This window comes from Mobula hypostoma, chromosome 1 (assembly GCF_963921235.1).
Source record: "Mobula hypostoma chromosome 1, sMobHyp1.1, whole genome shotgun sequence".
NCBI lineage: Eukaryota > Metazoa > Chordata > Chondrichthyes > Myliobatiformes > Myliobatidae > Mobula > Mobula hypostoma.
In genome coordinates this window covers 202,381,189-202,399,976 of record NC_086097.1, presented here as the reverse complement: position 1 = coordinate 202,399,976, position 18,788 = coordinate 202,381,189, and the positions used below count along the sequence as shown (strand labels likewise).

The window sequence follows — 18,788 nt, the reverse complement described above, 5'->3', positions numbered from 1 at the left end:
CTATTTATTGTTATGTTTATTATTTACTGTTGCGTTTGTTATGTTATGATTGCACTGCTCCTGAGAAACGCTGTCTCATTCTGCCCTGCAGAGCTGATGTACGGTTAGAATGACAATAAAGTTTTTTGATCTTTGATTTGATCTGGATACATTTAAGGTGGAAGGAAAAAGTTTTAAAGGGCACTTGAAGACAAGTTTTACCACACCATGAATGTTGTATCTATGTAACGACCTGCCAGGTGAGCAGTGGAGACAGGCATAATTATCATGTTTAAAAGACATGGTCAGGAATGGTTTAGAGGAATATGGGCTAAGTGAAGGCAAATAAGATTTATATAGATAGCCACCTTGGGCAGCATGGACAAGTTGGGCCTGTTTCCATGTGCAAAACCCTTGTACATCTCTGTGGATTTCCGAAAAATAAACTTTTCTTTGATTGAATGTGACATATAAAGAGTAGCAAAGAACACAACAACTCAGCAGAGTGTTATCCCACTGGGTTTGGACAATTAAAGTCAAGTTCTGCATTGCCAATAAAATTTTAAAACGAAGCTAAAGAAAATGCAATAAAACTTACCCATCATAAGCAGCAAGCAGGAAGCTCAGCAATAAGCTAATGGACTGTTCAACATTTATCTGATGGGTGGTTGGCATTCGTTTGTTCAGCTGGTAAAGTACTGTGGAGATGATAGCTTCCAAGCGAGCCACACTGAGTTCAGCATTCAGATCCATTGTATTCAGTCCATTTTCTCTGAATGCCTCTATTACATTCCAAACATCTACCAGGTGCACTAAACAAGTAAAAAGAAAAAAAAATGATGAGTTTTGTGAAACAGGAGGCAGCTAAGCCTGGTTGCTTCAAACTCCCCACCTACTGGATGCAGGTCTCCTCTTTAACTCCTCCTCAAACTTCTCTTCGCAACTGTCTGCTTTATGTTGATCCGTTTCTACTGAGATCAATCTAGTCAGAAACTTACGTCTCCGTAGCTTTTCAAAAATTTAAATGTGACCTTATACAACCTTCGTGTTCTATCTGAATTTACACTGGGCTTCAAAAACCAAATATCAACCAAAATATTTGAATCTTCAGATTTTAAGCAATATCATCAAGCACTTCACTTCTTTATCCAGCTCCATGGAAAACATCTTGTTATTGCCAGACAAGAATCTTCCTTCGTTACCCATCTTAATACATCTTGGGCACATCCATCCTCAGGACTCACACTATCTACAGGAAGCAATATCCATCAAAGATCCCCACCACCCTGGCCATACCACTTTCTCAAAGCTACCATTGGGCAAGAAGTACAGAAGCTTCAAGTCTCACACCACCAGGTTCAAGAACAGTTCCTGCCTTCAACCATTCAGTTCTTGAACCAATAAGTACAAACCTAATCATTGCAGTTTAGCAACACGAATTTACATGAAAATTGACTTTGTTTTTGTTCTAATTGTGTTTGTTTTTGTAAAAATTGTATTTAATTTAGGTGTCATTAATGCTTTTCTTTTGAATGTGGCTCTGTGATGCTATGTGCCTGTGATGCAGCTGCAAATAAGGTTTTCAATGCACCTGTGCATACATGTACTTGTGCATAAAACAGTACAACCCTTCGGCCCACAAAGTTGTGCTGACTGATAGAAAGCATCTAATCCATCCTTCCTACACAGTCCACAACCTTTCGTTTCTCTATGTCCGGGTTCTGCTTATCCAAGAGCCTTATAAATGTCTCTATTGCATATATCGCAAACAAACCTTCTTGAGTGTCTGCCCAAATTGACGATAATCTAAAAAATTCTCCTGAATGCTATGGTAATTTTGAGCAGAGAATTTCATTGATTAATGAATTAGTGACAGTAATTATGAACTCTTAAGCAAAAAAAGATGAGTCCTGTTGGTTTACAAGTATTCACTGTTTAGTATTAATAAAAGTATAACAGAGACAGATTGAAATAAATGAAGCATTTTAGAAAAACTGTTTAAAGTTACAATAGTAATCTTTTAAAATGACAATTGAAAAATAATACCATTTCTAAAGTTGTTATTGTACCTCATACAAAATAACAGCTTTAGTAATATAAATGTTTATTGTGGAAAAATGAATATCCATTGAGGTGCTAAATGACATACAGTATTTACCGTTATCACTGAATATCCAGTGTTCACTCACAACCAACAGACGAAAAAATAAAAGCAGAGTGAAGCCAATGCCAACTCGCCCAATTGTTTATTATCCAAATACTGTTGTGAACATCAAGTCTGTGAGGATTTCAAAATGCTTTATCTAACGTCATGTGTTCTTGCAATCATCTACCTGGCGCCAAGTTGGTATGAGAGGTTTCCTGTTCTCTTGGATTGTCAAAATTTATTTGCTGCTTCATTTGGAAGTAAAGATAATCATCATGTATCTTTCTATTATGGATGGGGTATGAAAAACATAAAGAGGTGGCATTGTGTGCCACGTGCCACTGAACTTCCTTCACTGCCATCATGGACGTGCATGCCATAGATTTGCCACCCCTGAATTTGTGTCCACCATCCAGGCATCTACCATTCACTGTGTAAAAACCTTACTTCTGAAGACATCTACCCAAATCTTCCCTCCACTCACTCTATATGTACTTAGGCATATGATAATAACTTGACTTTGACACAGAATATGGACACAACTCTGTATGGAATTGTAAATTCACATCTCTGCATTCTTTTCTGCTAGTTTGTTGCTGATGACGTCAATCAGTGCCTTCTCTTCTATTACAAAACCATATGTTTATCACAGATTAGATAGACAAATTTGCCAGAGTTAATTCATTGAAAGATTTTTAATTCACCTATTCTAATACACAATTGCCTCTCAAAAAGTAACATCTAATATTCATCTTGGTAGTCTGTACCACTTACTAATTTACTGAGTCAACAACTTTCTGTAACAATCTTAATCTGTCTTTAATGAGTTTAAGTCTCTTCTCTTCTTGCTTTCTCACTATTCAATTCACAGCAGTGTTTCAAAGCTACCTTCTCAATTATTTTAACTGCAATGTTCATCTCCGTGAAAATGTCACTAAAATGTGTCTCCTTTCCAGGCTTAAAATCCCTGTTTTCCACAACTCTTGTTACAGCTCAAACCTTTAACCCCAATCATTTTGTCAATCATAATAGGTCATATTTTGGTCAATAGCATGTCCAATCAGCTTAGTCACGACTTATCCTGATTTGTATTCAAGTGCTCTAACAATGGAGTTCAACGTTCAATGGCTTTGTTGACTGCTGCTCTACCAAGTTAGAAATACTCAGCATTTGGTCAATGAAGCGTTTTAGGTCTTATTCAGCATTAAAATTGGTTTTCAACACAGAATTATTTATGTAAATGTCACACTTTCTGTTTATTGTATACTTCCATTAAATTTGATTTACAATTGTTCATTCTCTTTACAAAACTTATCCAACTCGCCTACAATTTCAAAGGTTCCAAATACCTTTCTGATTTTCACTTATCAATAAAGTACTGAACAATTATCATGAAGGTCAGTTGGAAAAAGTAGAAGGCCATATTTTTCAAATATTCGGCTGAATGAACTCCCAATCTTGACAAAGCTAATACAACAAAGGAAACCAACAGGAATTCTGCAGATGCTGGAAATTCAAGCAACACACATCAAAGTTGCTAGTGAATGCAGCAGGCCAGGCAGCATCTCTAGGAAGAGGTACAGTCGACGTTTCAGGCCGAGACCCTTCGTCAGGACTATCTGAAGGAAGAGTTAGTAAGAGATTTGAAAGTGGGAGGGGCAGGGGGAGATCCAAAATGATAGGAGAAGACAGGAGAGGGACGGATGGAGCCAAGAGCTGGACAGGTGATTGGCAAGGGGGGGGGGGATCCCAGAGGATGGGCAAGGGGTATAGTCAGAGGGACAGAGGGAGAAAAAGAAGAGTGAGAGAAAGAATGTGTGTATAAAAATAAATAACGGATGGGGTACGAGGGGGAGGTGGGGCATTAGCAGAAGTTAGAGAAGTCAATGTTCATGCCATCAGGTTGGAGGCTACCCAGACGGAATATAAGGTGTTTTTACCCAGACGGAATATAAGGTGTTGTTACCCAGAAAGAATATGAGGTGTTATATTATACAACACTTTATATTCCATCTGGGTAGCCTCCAACCTGATGGCATGAACATTGACTTCTCTAACTTCTGCTAATGCCCCACCTCCCCCTCGTACTCCATCTGTTATTTATTTTTATACACACATTCTTTCTCTCTCTCTCCTTTTTCTCCCTCTGTCCCTCTGACTATACCCCTTGCCCATCCTCTGGGTTTCCCCCCACCCTTCTCTTTCTCCCTGGGTCTCCTGTCCCATGATCCTCTCATATCCCCTTTGCCAATCACCTGTCCAGTTCTTGGCTCCATCCCTCCCCCTCCTGTCTTCTCCTATCATTTTGGATCTCCCCCTGCCCCTCCCACTTTCAAATCTCTTACGAACTCTTCCTTCAGTTAGTCATGACGAAGGGTCTCGGCCTGAAACGTCAACTGTACCTCTTCCTAGAGATGCTGCCTGGCCTGCTGCGTTCACCAGCAACTTTGATGTGTGTTACAATAAAGGAAATTTGTTTTCGACAATCCAGAAATTTCCTAATGGTTCTCAGCTAAATCCTAATAGCTTTGAGATTGTTTATCAATATTTATGGGAGGTTTAATCCAATACAAACACCACTAAATTTCGCCACAACTTCATCACAAGGAGGTAAACTTCTTTCACACAACTTCTTACACTAGGGTTTTTAAAAAAACGTACCTTCCTGGCAGAAGGAATTGGCTAAGGGGATTTCCATGGTTTCCAGAGTGTAAGAACACTTCTCTTACAGGAACTGTATTTCACCTGCCTGAGCCTCAGAGTCCTTGGGAGCAGACTGCCACTCTCCTTCCATCAGTGTAGCATCCATTCATACAACAGCAAGACAACACTATTACTGGAAGATTTTCTTATGATACAATATGTCCAGCTACCTGGAAAGGCTGCACATGCTGATAGCTGCATTTTTTGACATTCTTTGTGAACTCACAAATTTAAGTTCTTGTCTTTGCATCATTTTCACAAACAGTATTCAGGTGACCGACAATCATTAATACAATAAAAATATCGATTAATAAAAACCAATCTCTAAATCTCCTCTCTCAGCATATGCAGTATACTGACAGGCCTCGTATATCCTTGGCATAATTTTTATTGAACATTGTCCTTATTACAGACTGGAAACTTCCCTCAAAGCCAGGTACATTTATCTCTGGGCTTTGTGCTGGCTTTGCCCATTGAAACTGTAATTGACTCCCAGTCATGGGTATGCTACTATGCAAAGTACCGAGAGATGGTGTTTGATTGAATTTCCTGCCAAAGCCTTCTGCCAATTGGGAGAAGATAATGTGTTATGGAATAAAAATGGAATTTAGAAAGACCATGAAGGGGTTGAGGGTGAGGGAAAGAGGATTAGGAGGGCTGATAGTGATGGAAAGGTAGAGAATGGAGCTGGAACAAGGTTAGGGAGATGTAGTTTAGTAACAGGTGACAAGATGGAGTGAGGGGAGGAGACAATCCAAAGACAGATCAAGGACATCAATCAGATGGCGCCAAGAGTAAGAGTGAATGGGAATGACATCTTCACTACACCCTCCGACAGTAAAGCGAGACCAGGCTTTGAGAGACATCAAAGCTGGCCCCAAGGGTGTCGTTTCTACTCTAGGTCTAGACAAGTTTGAACATTAAATTCTGCGCAGAACCTAACCCTCTCCTTATGCTTCCCAATTTCTGTAACTGTTTTCCACTCAAAGTTCAGAGTAAAAATTATCAGAGTACATACATGTCATACATACAACTGGGAGATTCTTTTTCCTGCAGGCATACTCAGCAAATCTAGAGAACAGTAACTGTATACAGGATCAATGAACAACAAACTGTGCAAATTCAAATATAAGTTAATAGCAAGAAATAACAAGAGCATGAATAACAAAATAAAGGGCCCCGAAAGTGAGATCTCTGGTTGAGGAACACCAGAAAAAGAATAAGTGTAGTCACCCCCCTTTGTTCAAGAGCCTGATGGTTGAGGGATAGTAACTATTCTTGAACTCAATCTTCCCCTGTGAAACACAATGTAATGTTTACTGCATTAAAGATTCCACGTTGTTGTAGGCCATTTGGTCAAGATGAAAAGTTGCAATGTCGTAGAGTGGCAAGATCAAAGTCCAAAGTAAATTTATCATCAAAGTACGCATATATCAATGAATACTATCCTGAGATTCATTTTCTTGCAGTAGAACAAAGTGCAAATGAATCAATGAAAAGCTACAAAGACTAACAACCAATGTGCAAAAGATCAACAGACCAACTGTGTAAACAAAATAATAATGATATAGCAACAAAATAGATAAATAAATACATAATACTGAGAACCTGAGTTGTAGAGTCTTTGAAAGTGAGTGAGATGCAGGCTTGCATGCATAATTTAGTGTATTCAATTTTTTGGTCCTGTCCAGATTATCAGAGGTGGATACTAAATAAGTTAAGGAGAAAAAAAATCTTTAACAAGAATTTGCCTTCCTTCGTCTTGCATCAATTTCATCAATTTCACAAAGGCGTTGTAGCAGCTTGGGAACAGCTGCTTGGAAGTAGGTACCGAGGAAATGTCAGGGGTAAGCTTTTTTTTAAAAACACAGAGTGGTGAGTGTGTGGAATGGGCTACTGGCAATGGTGGTGGAGGAAGATATGATAGGGGCTTTTTAAGAGACTCCTAGATAGGTATATGGAGCTTAGAAAAATAGATGGCTATGGGTAACCCTAGGTAATTTCTAAAGTCGGTACATGTTTGGCACAGCATTGTGGGCCGAAGGGCCTGTATTGTGCTGTAGGTTTGTTATGTTTCTACGTAAGTAACCAAAAAGCTGCATTTTGAAACATACTTACCATTACATTTTTTCTGCACAAATCGAAGCTTACATGCTGTCCTGTAAGTGGATAAACGAATGCGATCCAAGTCCTGGGCCCCTGAATTGAACAAAGGTGGAAGAATATCTTACTGCAGAAATAATCACAATATTCATAATAAAATATCAAATGCCAAAAACTGTGAACTTTACTGAGCTGGGGAACACTCGCTCAGAGAGCCCGACGGTTCTTTGAAAGAGGCAAGTTTTAAAAAAAATTAATACACTCATGTCGCCAGGTAGCATTGTAGTTAGCACAACCCATACAGTACCAGTGACCTGAGTTCAATTGCCATCACTGCCAGTAGGAAGAATGTATGTTCTCCCCATGACCGTATGGGTTTCCTTGGGGTGCTCCAATTTCCTCCCACAGTCCAATGATGTACTGGTTGGCAGATTCATTGGTCATTGTAAATTGTCCCGTGATTAGGCCAGGATTAAAACTGGGGGATTAATGGGTGGCATGGCTTGAAGGACCTGAAAGGCCTACTCCGTGCTGTATGTCAATTAATAAACGTCACACTTGCTAACACTTCTTTTGGCTTATTCCATAACATATCAATATATTTCTACTTTTTCCAAAAACCTTCCTAAGAATTAACTATTTTGGCATCATCTTTGAACTGCTAGAGGATTCCATAAGACATAGGAGCAGAATTAGGCCATCTGGCCCATCAAGCCTGCTCCGCCATTCAATCATGGCTGATCCTTTTTTTTCTCTCCTTCTCAACCCCAGTTCCCAGCCTTCTCCCGATAACCTTTGATGCCATGTCCAATCAAGAACCTATCAATCTCTGCCTTAAATACACTCAACGACCTGGCCTTCACAGCTGCATGTGGCAACAAATTCACCACCCTTTAGCTGAGGTAATTTCTCCACGCCCATTTTGAAAGGGCACTCCTCTATCCTGAGGCTGCGCCCTCTTGTCCTAGACTCTCCCACCATAGGAAACATTCTTTCCACATCTACTCTGGGATCTGTACTGGGTCCAACGTTGTTTGTTATATACATTAATGATCTGGATGACGGGGTGGTAAATTAGATTAGTAAGTATGCAGATGATACTAAGGTATGTGGCATTGTGGATAATGAAGTAGGTTTTCAAAGCTTGCAGAGAGATTTAGGCCAGTTAGAAGAGTGGGCTGAAAGAGGGCAGATGGAGTTTAATGCTGATAAATGTGAGGTGCTCCATTTTGGTAGGACTAATCAAGATAGGACATACATGGTAAACAGTAGGGCATTGAGGAATGCAGCAGAACAGAGGGATCTAGGAATAATGATGCATAGTTCCCTGAAGGTGGAATCTCATGTGGATAGGGTGGTGAAGAAAGCTTTTGGTATGCTGGCCATTATAAATCAGAGCATTGAGTATAAGAGTTGGGATGTAATGTTGAAATTGTACAAGGCATTGGTGAGGCCAAATTTGGAGTATTGGGTACAGTTTTGGTCACCGAATTATAGGAAAGATGTCAACAAAATAGAGAGAGTACAGAGGAGATTTACTAGAATGTTACCTGGGTTTCAGCACCTAAGTTACAAAGAAAGGTTGAACAAGTTAGGTCTTTATTCTTTGGAGCGAAGAAGGTTGAAGGCGGACTTGATAGAGGTATTTAAAATTATGAGGGGGATAGATAGAGTTGACGTGGATAGGCTTTTCCCATTGAGAGTGGGGGAGATTCAAACAAGAGGACATGAGTTGAGAGTTAAAGGGCAAAAGTTTAGGGGTAACACGAGGGGAACTTCTTTACTCAGAGAGTGGTAGCTGTGTGGAACGAGCTTCCAGCAGAAGTGGTAAAGGCAGGTTCAATTTTGTCATTTAAAAAAAAAATTGGATAGATATATGGACAGGAAAGGAATGGAGGATTATGGGCTGAGTGCAGGTTGATGGGACTAGGTGAGAGTAAGCGTTCGGCACAGACTAGAAGGGCCGAGATGGCCTGTTTCCATGCTGTAATTGTTATATGATTATACTCTGTCTAGGCCTTTCAACATTTGAAAGGTTTCAATGAGATCCCCCCTCATCCTTCTGAATTCCAGTGAGTAGACCTAGAGCCATTAAACATTCTTTGTATGATAACCCTTTCATTCCTGGAATCACTCTTGTGAACCTCCTTTGGACCCTCTTCAATGCCAATACATCTTTTCTAAGATGAGGGACCAAGAAGTGTTCACAATACTCAAGGTGAGGCCTCACCAGTGCCTTGTAAAGCCTCAGCATCACATCCCTGCTTTTGTATTCTAGACCTCTTGAAATGAATGCCAACATGGCATTTGCCTTCTTCATCACCAACTCAACCTGCAGGTTACCCTTTAGGGTGTTCTGCACAAGGACTCCTAAGTCCCTTTGCATCTCAGATTTTTGGAATTTCTCCCCGTTTAGAAAATAGTCTGCATATTTGTTTCTACTACTAAAGTGCATGACCATGCATTTTCCAACATTGTATTTCATTTTGTCACTTTCTTGCCCATTCTCCTAATCTGTCCAAGTCCTTCTGCATCCTATCTATTTCCTCAACATTACCTGCCCCTCCACCAATCTTCATATCATCTGCAAACTTTCGTGTAATACAATGGGCTCTTGACTTGGTAAACAGCCTCATGTATGGCACCTTGTCAAAGGCCTTCTGAAAGTACAAATATACAACATCCACTGCTTCCCCTATCCTACTTGTAATCTGCTCAAAGAATTCCAACAGGTTCGTCAGGCAGGATTTTTCCTGAAGGAAACCATGCTGACTTTTTACTATCTTGTCCTGTGTCACCAAGTACTCCATCGCTTCATCCTTAACAATTGACTCCAACATCTTCCCAACCACTGAGATAAGGCTAACTGATGTTTCTGCTGCCTTCCTCCTTTCTTAAAGCATGGAGTGACATTTGCAATTTTCCAGTCCCCTGGCACCCTGTCAGTGTCCAATGATGCTTGAAAGATTATTTCTAATGTCACCACAATCTCTAACACTATCTCTTTCAGAACCCCAGGATGCAGCTCATCTGGCCTGGATAATTTAGATCTTTCAGCTTTTTGAGTACCTTCTCTCTTGTAGTAGTAACTGCACCCACTTCTCTTCCTTGACACACTACAACATCAGGCATACTGCTAGTGTTTTCCACTGTGAAGACTAATGCAAAATACTCATTTACTTCATCAGCCATCTGCTTGTCCCCCGTTATTATTTCTCCTGCCTCATTTTCTAGCGGTCCTATGTCTACTCTCATTTCACTTTTATTTTTACCATACTTGAAAAAACTTTTACTTTCCACTTTAATATTATTTGCTAGCTTGCTTTCATATTTCATCTTTTCCCTTCTAATGATTTTTTTAGTTGCTCTCTGTAAGTTTTTAAGAACTTCCCAATCCTCTATCTTCCCACTAATTTCTGCTTTGTTGTGCTTTTATGCTTTCATGTTTTTACAAAAGCTTTGACTTCCCTTTTAACCACGGTTACACTATTTTACTACTTGAGTAAATTTCTTCACTTTTGAAATACATATTTCCTGCACCTTCCTCATTTTCCCCAGAAACTCATGCCATTGCTGCTCTGCTGACATCCCTGCCAGTAGCTCCTTCCAATTTACTTTGGCCAACTCCTCTCTCATACTACTGTAATTTCCCTTACTCCACTGAAATACTGCTACATCAGACTTGACTTTCTCCCTATTAAATTTCTAGTTGAACTCAATCATCTTGTGATCATTGGTTCCTAAGGGTTATTTTACCTTAAGCTCTCTAATAGTCTCCGGTTCATTACGTAACACCCAATCCAGAATAGCTGATCACCTCGTAGGCTCAACAACAAACTGCTCTAAAAAGGCATCTCTTAGGCATTCAACAAACTCACTCTCGACATCCATAACCAACCTGATTTTCCCCAATCCACCTACATGTTAAAATCTCCCATGACTCCCATAACATTGCCCTTTTGACTGGCCTTTTCTATTTCCTGTTGTAATGTAGTCCACCTTTCAGCCACAGTTGGGAGGCCTGTATATAACTGCCATCAATGTCCTTTTAACCCTTGCAGTTTCTTAGCTCAACCCACAAGGACTCAACATCTTCCAATCCTATGTCACATCTTTCTACTGATTTCATGCCATTCTTTACCAGTAGAGCCACGCCACCCCTCTGCCGACCTTCCTGTCCCTCTAATAAAATGTGTAACCTTGGACATTCAGCTCCCAACTACAACCACCCTTCAGCCACGATTCAGTGATGGCCACAACATCATACCTGGCAATCTATAATAGTGCAACAAGATCATCCACCTTATTTCTTATACTATGCACATTACCTTGAGTACCATATTTGCTATTCTTTCTGATTCCTTCAAACCTTGTACAAAATGATATATCCCATCAGCTCTCAGCAATTTATCTCTTCTTGTTTAAACAACTTAAATGGAAATTGTATTTCATTTATCAGAAGTTCATCTCATTCTCAGTCACCTCAAAATTCACCAATTTCCTTCTGTGGTAAAGATGGTTCAAAGTCTTATTAAATGCCTCTGAGAGTTACATGACAAATAGGAGCAACAGTTTTCCATACGGCACCTTCAGCCTGTCCGACTATCCAATAATATAAAAGTCAATTTGATCTGGGGGGATTAATTCCATTTTCTGCTTTGACCCCATTACTCCTAAATCCCCTGCAGCACAAAAATCTTTATCGCCAAGCCTTGAATAAAATCAAAATTCACTTTCACTGCCTTGAGATAAAGTACTATGATTCTCCATAGAGGAAAGAAAATTCTTCTTTATCTTATCTGAACAAGACCTTACTTTAAAACTGTACACCCTAATTTTAGATTCCCTCACAAAGGGAGCATCTACCATTTCAAGACTCTCCTGAATCTTATGTTTCAGCAAGTTTATTTCTCATTCTTAAGAATGTCCTCATAAAACAACTCTGTCCTAGGAATCAACAGAGTGAACCATTGTCTAAATAGACCCTAATGCAAATATATTCTGTCTTAAGTAAGACCCAAGTTATACTCAGTACTCCAGTTGTGATCATGTCAACTGGATTTGGGTAAAATCCTACATTTCATCTTCCACCCTGATCACTTGCTATTCCAGCATGCTTATTTCCTGTGCTTAATATACAATTTATTTTCAAAGCAGCATTCTTGGACTCCATCCATCCAAACAATATTCCACTTATTTCACTGTTGGGGGGGGGGGGGGAGAACTTGGCTGCCCATTAAGGTTTTCCCTTCAGTGGTGTTCAATGTGCAAAATTGAATACAAATTCACTGCAGTGCTATGCCTTCCAAAAGGTTTAATCATCAGATGAGTTCCATAAATTAACACATGACATGGACCCTAAATATCCCATGGCACCAGTAGTCAACACTTCTTTCTCATCCAGTTCCAGCAGAAATGGCTTAAAAATGGTTAGATATCCATACTCTGAGATTTTATTGTGTCTAAATTGACCACTGCATTTGGTAAGTTACTTCAGATGAAAGAAATTAATTATACATGACATATATTGAAGCATTTCTCAAATGTTTTTAGGTATGTATAGATCCAATATCTTTCATTCACTGGTCCCCGGAGCTATTCATTATTTCCGTTCAATTCATTTTGTTATTTTCCTCAGTTGTTTTCCGTACAAAGCAGAAAGGCTGTACATCACAAAGAATTAATTTACAGTGAATCATTTTGAGCCATCCTAAGGACATGAAATGTATAATACTATTGCAAGCTCCTCTATTATTGATGGTTTCCTATCCACTCCTTTAAGGTGGGTGAACATTAATCCAAATGGCATTCCTGAGAACATCGGTCAAAAAAATAAACTACATTGGATAGATTTGTTCTATCAGTTTTTAATTATCACTTTCTATTCAGTCATGCATCATGTATAAATTATTTTACCAACCAGTTTGTAATCTTACACTATGACTGTTAATATCAATGAAAACTTCAATATTCTGCCTTGTCCTATCATATCAATTTGTATTTCTTAATGCTCAGACCTTCCTTAATATGTCAAGTTATACTTTATTACCAATGTCATTCCTTTCTTTCTTTTTAAATCTTTTTATTGAGTAAGTATACAAAAAAGGTAAGCCATATAAACATTAATACAATGTTAAAGTATAATAAAATTCCAAAAGATAACAATACCAAAAAGAAAATACTACAATGTAATTTAAGCATAAGAAACCAAGATAACATAATAGTATACTAGATTTTATATATATCAATGGAAAAAAAGAAAAAAAAAACCCAAAAAAAAAACCCACCGTGCAACTAACTAAAAGCAAAGCAAAGCAATGGGCTAACTTGAAACCAAACAGAGTTAACCTTAAAATCACGTCCTCAATCCCGACCTCCATTAAAACAGTGAAAAAAAAACAAGAAGGGTAAATATTACATTAAATGAAAATATCGAATAAAAGGTCCCCAAATCTGTTCAAATTTAAATGAAGAATCATAAAGGTTACTTCTAATTTTCTCCAGATTCAAACATAAAATCGTCTGAGAAAACCAAAAAAAGGTAGTTGGAGCATTAAACTCTAATAAATCTAACCTATCAAGAATACATTTTTTTAGATATTTACAAGTTAGAAATTTTCTAAGTACTATACTTCCTTCCTTTCCAATGCTTCCTCCTATATATATTTTAGATTCGATAATTAACCTTAATCCATGTCAGAAAGGTGCATCGGCTATGATTTATAATATTATTATGAAACTCAGGAAAGCTCCATTTGATAAGATTAGGGTAGATTGGGAACAGGAATTGGGGCTTACCATTTCTGTGGATGATTGGGGGCAGATTTTACAATTAGTTAATACTTCCTTTATTTGTGCTAAACATTCCCTAATTCAATTTAAAGTGGTGCATAGAGCACATATGTCCAAAGATAAGTTAGCGCGTTTTTACTCGCATATTAATCCTTTCTGTGATAGATGTTCGGGGCAGATAGCCTCTTTAACTCATATGTTTTGGTCTTGCCCTACTTTGGAAACTTTTTGGAGAGATATTTTCAATATTATTTCTAAGGTATTAAATATAGATATCTCTCCTCACCCTATTACTGCTATCTTTGGACTACCTAAAATTTCTAGTAATCTTTCCCCTTCAGCCCGTAGAATGATTGCATTTCTTACTTTAATGGCGAAAAGATGTATTTTACAACATTGGAAAGACCAATGTCATTCCTAACCATTAGGATTATTTCATTCTGTGCTTTGTTTTGTTAATTTTTTCTATTAACCACTCTCCAAGGCGTGCATAACTATACACAAAAACAAATCCACACAAGGCAAGTGCTTTACTACTTTTTGACAGCATTAAAGCAGTGTTGCGAGTCACCTGAATGTTGTTTATTGGTTACATTAAGAGTAAGACCTTCAGTTGCAATGTTCACAGCAGAGCGCTTTTGAATTTCCCTATGTAAAACTGAATCAAAACTACCTTGTCTGACTGACACATTGCTAGTTCTCACAGCGGCTGACATTCAGCACAGCAGGTCAGCTATCTGCATCCAGCTCTTTGCAATGTCCAGCAATACATGCCACCCCCTTCCAGCTCATGAGACGTGTTCCAACGAAATGAACAGACACTGCAATGATAGAAGCAGCTTGAGCATACGTATTCAAGGGTCAGACGACTTGGACAGGTACTTAAACAATTTTGTTGGCTGCAGTTGTTTTTTTTTGAAACCGGTGATCATAATGATAACCAAGAACAATAGTCAGGTGTCTCCACATGCAGGTGAATGTAGTCCAAGTTTAAATAATACATTTTGGGGAAGTCTGCAAGGTCACCAAAGGCATATGCCTACTCTGTCTGCTCCTATAGTTTAAGGAAAAGTAGACCTCCTTAATGCAGCAGAAAACAGTAAACCAAGTATTCAGGCTGGAATGATTCCAAGGTTAGGCACCTGTTAGTAAACATGACTGATCTCCATAGGAGAAACTATCAAGGTACATGTATGATGCAATGATTGAGATCCATGACATTTTCAAGGTACCCATTAGTTAAACCTGGCTGTTCTGTGAGTCAATTTTCATACCAATAACACTGATGCCATTTGGGGAAGCTTTACACAAAGAAAAGATGCCAGAGAAATCAAAAATCTGCAAAAATAAACTAGAGAACACTACAAGGGCTGAAGACAGTGGAAATCTGGAGCAACACAAAATGCTGAAGGAACTCAGCAGGTCAGGAAAATACAATCTATGTTTTGGGTCAAGATCCTTCATTAGGACGAGAATGAAAGCAGCTCAGAATATTGAATGCCGGGGGTAAAAGGCGAGCCTTTTTTTTGCACTTCCCATTCCCACACAGACATGCTCTGTAGTATGTGCTCATCCTCTTGAGATGGTTTAGGGAGTTGTATGGGTTCTGGAGGAAATGATGCAGGTTCTGCAGCCTGAAATGGTGATGTGGCGATCCCATAAGATGCTTGTCAACATACAGGGGCAGAGTGACAAGGCTTTCAAGGTCCATAGGCATCTCCTGTGTAGACAGTTCATCTCTGAAGAACTCCAAGAGGCTGTGATGGTAGTGGGCTCGTAACAATTCCATATTCCAACTACACTCCACTGCAAGGGTCCCAAATTCCCTGATGACATCTAGCACCAATTGAATCAATGAAAGAGTACACAAAAAGGAAGATAACCACTGTGCAGAAGACAAAAAAAACTGTGTAAATACAAAAAGAAAGAAAAAAGGAACAATAATAAATAAGCAATAAATATCAAGAACATGAGGTGAAGATACCTTGAGCTAACAGTTTAGTGATAAGGCAAGAGAAGTGACCCCACAACACAGTAACCAGGTAAGCAAAGCCAAGGAGCAACTGGTTGAGGCTGACTAGTTCAATGGGTGAACAAAGACTGTGGTTTAAATAGGCTGCAGGTGATGCGTTGGAAACAAGTGGCAGGTGACTCCTGATAGCTAGGGAGAGACGAGGAGGAGCCTGTCTGTGCAGGCCTGACAAAACCTCTTAACAGATCCCATGAATTCTGCTAATTCTGTAGGATTCAGTAATTCATTAGACAGAAAATCTGCAGATTTACAATTATTCATGACTTTTTTTTGGCTAATGTGATTCCTTAAAACATCTGTGCAGAACAGCAAAGTAAAGAACTTATTGTTAGTTTACAAAGACAGCCAGAATCAGAATAATGACTCATGGATAAGTGCCAAAATTAGCTGCCGTGAAGCTTTTTCCACTGGACATAATCCCATAAATCTAAAGAGTGATTAAAAAAAAGTTGACAATGAAGCATGGTGATGAGGCAAGAATTATAGACTTCATGTGATCTGGATTCAATTATCAGCAGCATATTTCACAACCACAAGAAACTTACGGTCATATTTAAAAAGTAACTCAGATGCTGGAAATGAAAATACAAAACCCTGGAGACGCCCATTAGGCCAGCATCCCACACTACTCCAGTTAAGGTCAATTGAAAACCATTGGAACAACACCTCATCTTCCTTCTTGTAGCCCCCAAGAGTCAACAATTCAGTAGGTTTCAGGTAGTTGGCCCTTCTGCTGGTATCAGATCAACCACATCATCAAGTTCGCCGATGACATGACCGTGGTCGGTCTCATCAGCAAGAACAATGAGTCAGCATAGTGAGGCGGTGCAGCGGCTAACTGACCAGTGCAGAGTCAACAACCTGTCTCTGAATGTGAACAAAACAAAAGAGATGGTTGTTGACTTCAGGAGGACACGGAGTGACCACTCTCTGCTGAACATCAAATACTCCTCCGTAGAGATCATTAAGAGCACCAAATTTCTTGGTGTTCACCTGGCGGAGAATCTCACTTCGTCCCTCAACACCAGTTCCACAGCAAAGGAAGTCCAGCAGCGTCTCTACTTCCTGCAAAGGCTGAGAAAAGTCCATCTCCCACCCCCCATCCTCAACACATTCTACAGAGGTTGTATTGAGAGCATCCTTGGCAGCTGCATCACTGCCTGGTTCGGAAATTGCACCATCTCGGATGGCAAGACTCTGCAGCGCATAGTGAGGTCAGCTGAGAAGATCATTGGGGTCTCTCTTCCCACTATCACAGACATTTACACCACACGCTGCATCTGTAGAGCAAACAACATTATGAAGGACCCCACGCACCCCTCATACAAACTCTTCTCCCCCCAGCCATCTGGCAAAAGGCACTGAAGCATTTGGGCTCTCACGACCAGACTATGTAACAGTTTCTTCCCCCAAGCCATCAGACTCCTCAATACCCAGAGCCTGGACTGACACCAACCTACTGCCCTCACTGTGCCTATTGTCTTGTTTATTATTTATTGCAATGCCTGCACTGTTTTGTCCACTTTATGCAGTCCTGGGTAGGTCTGTAGTCTAGTATAGTTTTTGTGTTGTTTTACATAATTCAGTGTAGTTTCTGTATTGTTTCATGTAGCACCATGGTCCTGAAAAACATCGTCTTGTTTTTACTGTGTACTGTACCAGCAGTAATGGTCAAAATGACAATAAAAAGTGACTTGACTTGACCAGTTCTGATGAGGCAATCCTCCACTCTCTTTTAGATTAGATTAGATTATATTATGAGGACACGCAGTCGTCTTTTATTGTCATTTAGTAATGCGTGCATTAAGAAATGATACAATGTTCCTCCAGTGTGATATCACAGAAACACAAGACAGACCAAGACCAAAAAACTGTCAAAAACCACATAATTATAACATATAGTTACAACAGTGCAAGCAATACCGTAATTTGATGAAGAACAGCCCATGAAAAAGTCTCAAAGTCTCTCGAAAGTCCCATCATCTCACGCAAACGAGAGAAGGAAGAAAACTCTCCCTGCCATGAGCTTCCAGCGCCGCAAACTTGCCGATGCAGCATCCTGGAAGCACCCGACCACAGTCCGACTCTGAGTCCATTCGAAAACCTCGAGCCTCCAACCAGCCCTCTGACACCGAGCACCATCTCTGCCGAGCGCTTTGACCCCAACCCTGGCCGCCAGCAACAGGCAAAACCGAGGATTTGGGGCCTTCCCCTCCGGAGATTCTCGATTGCACAGCAGCAGCAGCAGCGAACCGGGCATTTCAGAAGTTTCTCCAGATGTTCCTCCGTGCTTCTCACGTCTGTCTCCATCAAATCAGAATTGTGCACGGCATCCTACTTACAAATATGATATCATTCACCGGAGAGGCCGCATGCGCCGCATCACGCCACCATCTTCTCCTCCCTCCTTTTATTTTATATTTCGAGCAACTCTGGTATTCTGGATCTCATAGTTACTGCATTGTTTGTTTTTTTCATCTCATTTATTCTCTTGTAATCTCACTTCATTTGAACCTCAGCTACGATTAACAATTATTCACCACTTTTGCTCAAAAAGCATCACTGCATTGTGTGACCTGGACTCTTATTGGTTTCTACAGCGGCCACATACTGCCTTAGATTTTTCAGTAATTTTAATTGCAGGCATCTCCATGGTTTATGAACGTTTCAGATTTCCAGCTTAACATAAACATATCTAAAACATGAAATAGTTTGAGAAAGACAAGCTTTATGTGCTCTTAATTTAAATAATTCAAGAGATTAAAAGGAATCAGTGGCAAGAAGTATTAAATCACTGAAGAGATTGCATGGATATAGTGGAAATGTAATTAGGACCATGCCTTAAAAAAATCTACCTAACTACTCTGTAGTTAAAGAAACTTGTTTGTACTAATTGCTAACAATACTCCATTTCCCCTACAAAAGCCTGGCATTCAAAGTTCTTACTCATTTCTGCAAACAACTGTCTTCTTTCAGCCATGGTATTTTCTGCCCTTCCACGTTCTTCAATCATTCTAAAAGACACAAAAGAAA

The 18,788-nt window shown here is 39.5% G+C and overlaps 1 protein-coding gene across 12 annotated transcripts in view; it reads right to left on the bottom strand.

Moving 5' to 3' along the window:
- dtna (dystrobrevin, alpha) overlaps window positions 1–18,788 on the bottom strand; it is a 205,021-nt gene that overhangs the window by 139,617 nt on the left and 46,616 nt on the right. For 11 of the 12 annotated variants that reach the window (XM_063063098.1, XM_063063106.1, XM_063063113.1 and 8 more), the window contains exons 2-4: window positions 18,702–18,769; window positions 6,947–7,027; window positions 578–791 (exon numbers count right to left, since the gene is read on the bottom strand). In XM_063063098.1, the coding sequence (XP_062919168.1) occupies window positions 578–791; window positions 6,947–7,027; window positions 18,702–18,769 (363 nt within the window). The remainder of the gene's footprint in view (window positions 1–577; window positions 792–6,946; window positions 7,028–18,701; window positions 18,770–18,788) is intronic. The other variant, XM_063063127.1, reaches the window with a different exon arrangement.